Source organism: Stegostoma tigrinum, chromosome 29 (genome assembly GCF_030684315.1).
Source record: "Stegostoma tigrinum isolate sSteTig4 chromosome 29, sSteTig4.hap1, whole genome shotgun sequence".
Lineage (NCBI taxonomy): Eukaryota > Metazoa > Chordata > Chondrichthyes > Orectolobiformes > Stegostomatidae > Stegostoma > Stegostoma tigrinum.
The window spans coordinates 43,236,151-43,242,046 of NC_081382.1; the positions used below are offsets into that span (position 1 = coordinate 43,236,151).

At 53.3% G+C, this 5,896-nt stretch overlaps 1 protein-coding gene across 3 annotated transcripts; it reads left to right on the forward strand.

The window, feature by feature from the left end:
- The first annotated feature begins 489 nt into the window (after positions 1-489).
- LOC125465601 (uncharacterized) lies at positions 490-5,890 on the forward strand. Of its 3 annotated transcripts, none has more exons than XR_009442764.1 (3): positions 490-578; positions 3,683-3,790; positions 4,016-5,890. XR_009442764.1 is itself a non-coding variant. In XM_059638232.1 (3 exons), the coding sequence occupies exons 1-3, from the start codon at positions 1,428-1,430 to the stop codon at positions 4,179-4,181; spliced, it is 279 nt and encodes a 92-aa protein (XP_059494215.1). In that variant the 5' UTR covers positions 1,412-1,427; the 3' UTR covers positions 4,182-5,890. The 3 variants fall into 3 exon arrangements, 1 of the variants encoding a protein (XP_059494215.1); XM_059638232.1 differs by lacking the exon at positions 490-578 and adding an exon at positions 1,412-1,432; XR_009442765.1 differs by lacking the exon at positions 490-578 and adding an exon at positions 1,838-2,073.
- Positions 5,891-5,896: the final 6 nt, after the last annotated feature.

Below are 5,896 nucleotides of genomic sequence, written 5' to 3' on the forward strand. Positions count from 1 at the left end.
CAAGGTGAAGGGGGGGTCAGGGTCGGGGGTCAGGGTGAGTGGGGTTGGGGTCAAGGGGAAGGGGGTCAGGGGTCAAGGGGTTCGGGGTGAGTGGGGTCGGGGGAAGGGGGGGGGATGTGCGGGAGGATGTGTGGGAGGGGGTTCTCCCCCCTCAAGGGGAAGGGGGTTGGGGTGAGTGGGGTCAGGGGTCAAGGGGAAGGGGGTTGGGTGTGAGTGGGGGTCAGGGGGACAAGGGAAACGGTGTCAGGGTGAGTGGGGTCGGGTCAAGGGAAACGGGGTCAGGGTGAGTGGGGTCGGGGGTCAAGGGGAAGGGGTCATGGGTGTGGGGTCACGAGGTCCAAGGGGAAGGGGGGTTTGGGGGTAAACGGGAGCCTCTTGCCAGGCCGCAGGCCCCGGGAGGGGTCCGGCTGCGATTGGGATCCTCCCGCCGGAGACTCTGCGCACTTTGGTTGTGGGGGGGAACCGGAAATCCCGGAACTAATATCCACCGATCCGGAATTACCCGGAGCTTTACTCCCACAGGACCGGAAATTACCGCCAACCCGGAGGGGTTAGACTGTGCGCTTCCGGCGGCGGCGGTGAGTACAACAGGAGCGGGACAAGATCCCCCGGGAGAACCCCCCCCCCCTCCCCCCACCCCCCCCCGGGAGAACCCCCTCCCCCACCTCCCCCCTCCCCCACCTCCCCCTCCCCCACATCCCCCTCCCCCACATCCCCCTCCCCCCACCCCCCACCCCCCGGAGAGAACCCACCTCCCCCCACCTCCCCCTCCCCCACATCCCCCTCCCCCACATCCCCCTCCCCCACATCCCCCTCCCCCACATCCCCTCCCCCACCTCCCCCTCCCCCACCTCCCCCTCCCCCACATCCCCCTCCCCCCACATCCCCCTCCCCCAACATCCCCTCCCCCACAATCCCCTCCCCCACCTCCCCCTCCCCCTCCCCCACATCCCCTCCCCCCCCCCCCCCCCCGGGAGAACCCCCTCCCCCACAACCCCCCCCCCCGGGAGAACCCCCTCCCCCACCTCCCCTCCCCCACATCCCCCTCCCCCACATCCCCCTCCCCCACATCCCCCTCCCCCCACATCCCCTCCCCCACCCCCCCCCCCCCCCCGGGAGAACCCCCTCCCCCACATCCCCCTCCCCCCACATCCCCCTCCCCCACACCTCCCCCTCCCCCACATCCCCCTCCCCCACATCCCCTCCCCACCCCCCCCCCCCGGGAGAACCCCCTCCCCCACATCCCCCTCCCCCACATCCCCCTCCCCCACATCCCCCTCCCCCACATCCCCTCCCCCACCCCCCCCCCCCCCCGGGAGAACCCCCCCCCCCCACATCCCCCCCCCCCCCCCCCGGGGGTGCCCTGACCTATGTGTCTGTGTCTGTGTAATGTTTTTATTAATGACTTGGACGTGGGATACAACGTGATGAAGTTAAGTTTGGAAATGTCCCTCACGTAGAGGATGTAGAAATAATAACTTTACAGGTGGATGGGGGGGGGGTTTGGTGATGATTAATGTGAATATGTATAAACTTATCCGCTTTGGTCAGAGGACCAGGAAGGCAACTTATTGATCGAAGAGAAATTTCAGAGCGCTTCAGTGCAGAGGGAGCCCACACTCCATTGTGCACAGATCACAGAAAACTACTGAGATAACGCGGTGTGGGGCTGGATGGACACAGCAGGCCAAGCAACATCTCAGGAGCAGGAAAGCTGATGTTTCGGGACCTTTTCTGACAAAGGGCCCTGACCCGAAACATCAGCTTTCCTGCTCCTGAGATGCTGCTTGGCCTGCTGTGTCCATCCAGCCCCACACCAAGTTATTTCAGATTCTCCAGCATCTGCAGTTCCTGTTGTCTCTCTCAGAAAACTACTGTGCAGGAAAAAGGAAATTTGGTATTTATTGGTAACGGAATAGAGTATGAAAGTAGGGAAGTGTTGCTGTAACCGTACATAGCATTAGCTAGGCTACACCTGGAGTATTGTATACAATTTTGGTCCCATTTTACTTGAGGATGAATGTACTTGCATTGGAAGCAATTCAGAGATGATTCACTGCATTAATTCCTGAGGTAGGGGGTGTTAATTGGGGGGGGTAGTATTAGGGTTTGTCTTATGATCAGAGATTGAGTAAGTTTAGGCCTTTACTCTCTGGCATTTAGAAGAATGACAGTAGATCTAATTGACGTTTACAACATGCTAAAGAGGATTGACAAAACAGATAGAGAAAAGATGTTTCCCCCACCGTGGTCGAGAACGCCCCTTGGACCGCGTCTCCCGTATTTCCCGCAACACCATCCCTCACACCCCCGCCCCCCGCCACAACCGCCCCAAGAGGATCCCCCTCGTTCTCACACACCACCCTACCAACCTCCCGATACAACGCATCATCCTCCGACACTTCCGCCATCTACAATCCGACCCCACCACCCAAGACATTTTTCCATCCCCTCCCCTGTCTGCTTTCCGGAGAGACCACTCTCTCCGTGACTCCCTTGTCCGCTCCACACTGCCCTCCAACCCCACCACACCCGGCACCTTCCCCCTGCAACCGCAGGAAATGCTACACCTTGCCCCCACACCTCCTCCCTCACCCCTATCCCAGGCCCCAAGATGACTTTCCACATTAAGCAGAGGTTCACCTGCACATCTGCCAATGTGGTATACTGCATCCACTGTACCTGGTGTGGCTACCTCTACATTGGGGAAACCAAGCAGAGGCTTGGGGACCGCTTTTGCAGAACACCTCCGCTCGGTTCACAATAAACAAGTGCACCTCCCAGTCGCAAACCATTTTAACTCCCCCTCCCATTCCTCAGATGACATGTCCATCCTGGGCCTCCTGCAGTGCCACAATGATGCCCACCCCTAACCCCCCCCCCCCCCGGCATACCCCTCTGGTGCTGCCTATCTGGTCATTCACCACTCTCCTTCTGCTCCTTCTGTTTCATTTCCTGGCAGCTCCTCCCTGCCTTTGACCCCTCACTCAGAGCTGCCCCATATGTGAGGTTGTGATAACATGAGCAGCTGCCGTACTCGAGGGTGGTGTCCACAGCATTGCCTCAAACGTGAGCTGAAGGGAGGGGAGACTCTTGAACTGCGCTGGGTTTCTGAGAAATGGTGTTCTGTTAATCTCCCAGGTTTCCAGTTAGTGCCACAGAGCTTACTTTGTCTTAAGCTGCATCGGGACAGGCAAGCGATGTGAATGACACAATTCTATAAAGGTCCCTATTGATTCTCACCCCTGAGACTGAGCTGTGTTTATTGATTACTGTTTGAAATCTTAAAGAGTTCACTCTAACTACCTGAGGCTCACTCCTCTTTTGCAGTTTTCCTTTTTAAAATCTGAGCGTGTGTAACTCCGTGGGGCTGTCTAGACAGAGGTCAGCACTCATCTCTTTTTGCTGAAGACAGTATTCATTGATGACATTGAGGCTGCTCTTTTGAGGTGTAGGTCAAACTCTTTGAAACTTCTTGAAATCAAGGACAAAAGTAACTCTTTGGGGAGGGAGTGGGGGCAGAGTTCACAATAACATGTTACATAAAGACCAAATCAAACAGATTTCAGGAGTTTGTTCTTTTGTCATTAAAGCTGTGGGCTAGGCTGTTGGTTTGTTTCGCTGCCAGATTTCAACTTATATTTGACGAGGTTTTGTACCTGTGTTTCTGCCTTTCTCACAGGATCCTGTGGTTTCAGGGCAGCCTGGGGAGTGAGTACTGTAAAGTACAAGACACTGGGATTGTGGAGTCAGGCCCAATTGAGGTGTTTGACATTAATCAGGAACAAAGGTATGTGCAGGGTTACGGGTGGAGGCTGGCATTCACTGAGTTACTCACTCATTGAGCCAGTACAGAGGTAACGGGATGAACGTGCTGTAAAAATTGAGAGAGCATGTAGGTGCAACAGGGTGAGTGTCTGTGACTGGCTGGGATAGTGTGTATGTTTTTAAATAGCTGTGTGAATGTGTTTGTTACCCACAGTCCCTCATGATCGTCCATGTTCCTGCTTCACAGGCAATGTGCTTTGTGTCAGCAGCTGCTGACTGAGGGAAACATGCCATATCTGCATGGCTTCCGCCGCATCCTCTTCGAGTACCAGGCATTGGTTGACGAAATCCTCAAGGTCGTGGACTTAGAGGAAGCAAGAAGAGAGCCAGGCACTGGAAACCGAGGAAGGTGAATTTGAGGGACTGTAGCGTAACTTGGTGACTCAACCTCGACAGGCCTCTGCAGGAAACAGTTCCACAGACTGACTCCCCTCTGAGAGAAGAACTTCCTCCCCATCTCTGTCTTAAATGGGCAATGCTGTCTGGCCCTTGACTCTCCCAAAAGGGACATCACCCCCCTCACTTCTCCCCAGTCAAGTTCCCTAAGAACCTCGTGTGTTTCAACAAGGTCACCTCTCATTCTCCTAAACACCAACAAATGTGGGTCAAACCCACTCAGCGTCTCCTCATGCCTGGAATCAGCCGAGTGAACCTCCTCTGAACTGCCTCCAATGCCAGTACTTCTTTCATTATCACAGGAAATCACACAACACCAGGTTACAGTCCAACAGGTTTATTTGAAGGCACAAGCTTACAGAGCCTCGCTCCTTCTTCAGGCTTCATTAGCTAATGGCCCAGTACTGTTGAGAGTATTCCAGCTGTGGTCTGACAAGTGCCTTGTATAGTTTTAGTAAAACCTCCATGTTTTTATGTCCTGTTCTCTCTGAAGTGAAGACCAATGTTCCATTTGCCTTCCCTACTCCCCACTGCTAGCTTTCTGCGATTTATGCACACAGACTGCCAGAACCCTCTGTGCTGTAGCTTTGCGCAATCTTTCTCCATTTAATTAATATTCACCTCCTCTATTCTTCCTGCCAAATAACATAACCTCACATTTTCCCCACGTTCCATGTGCTAGGTTTTTGCCCCCTCCCTTAACCTGCCAAATCCCTCCGCAGACTCCGTGTGCCCCCCTCAGCACTGACCTCCCCACCTGCTTTGGAATCGTCTGCAAACTTGGCAATAGTAAGTTAATTCTCCTCATCCAAGTCATTACTACATATTGTAAATAACGGTGGCCCCATCGTCGATCCCTGTGCCGTGCTGAAAAACATCCCGTTATCCCTACTCCCTGTAGCCCATGAGTTAGTGAATCCTCTGTTGATGCTAATGTACTACCCGCCCAACACCATGGGCTTTTATCAAGTAGCCTAATGCGTGGTACCTTGTCAGGCATCTTCTGAAACTCCAAATGCTCTCCATCCACCGTTTCCCCTTTATCTATCCTGATGTTTTACCTCAAAGGATTCTAGTAACTTTGTCAGGATTGGTTCCCCACTTCATGATGCCATGCTGACTCTGGTTGATCATACTTTGTCTTTCTAAATGCTGTGCTATTACATCCTTTATAGTAGACTCGAGCCTTCCCATAAATAACAAATGTTAAATTAACCTACCCATGTTACCTGTTTTTTTTGACTGCTGCTTTGAAATAAAGGTGTTACGGCGGCAGTTTTCCAACCCCCTGGGACTTTCTCAGAGCCCAAAGATTCCTGGCATGCACTTATCTGTAGCTACTTCCTTCAACGTCTTTGACATGAGGCCCCTTTTAAGTATTTTTAACTTTCAACGAGATTCTTTTCTTTCTTTGAACCTCTAGAGGATAGAAGCTCAGCCCCTCTCCATAGGGCAGCCGTGCCACCCTGGGAATCAATGTGCCATATCATTACTGTTGTGGGAGCACATTTCTTGAGATCAGGGCACCAGAACCATACACTGTCCTCCTAGTGCGATCTAACAAAACTCCTGTACAATTCAAGAAAGACTTCATGACTTCTGTGTAAACATTTCTTTCTCTCCCCATTAGTCACTTGATTTAATATTTTTGAAACGTGGTTAATATCATCTA

Bases quoted from the DNA above. Each gene is read 5' to 3' on its own strand.
- LOC125465601 (XM_059638232.1), top strand. The intron at 3,791-4,015 runs GTATGTGCAGGG...CCTGCTTCACAG, and splicing joins GACATTAATCAGGAACAAAG to GCAATGTGCTTTGTGTCAGC.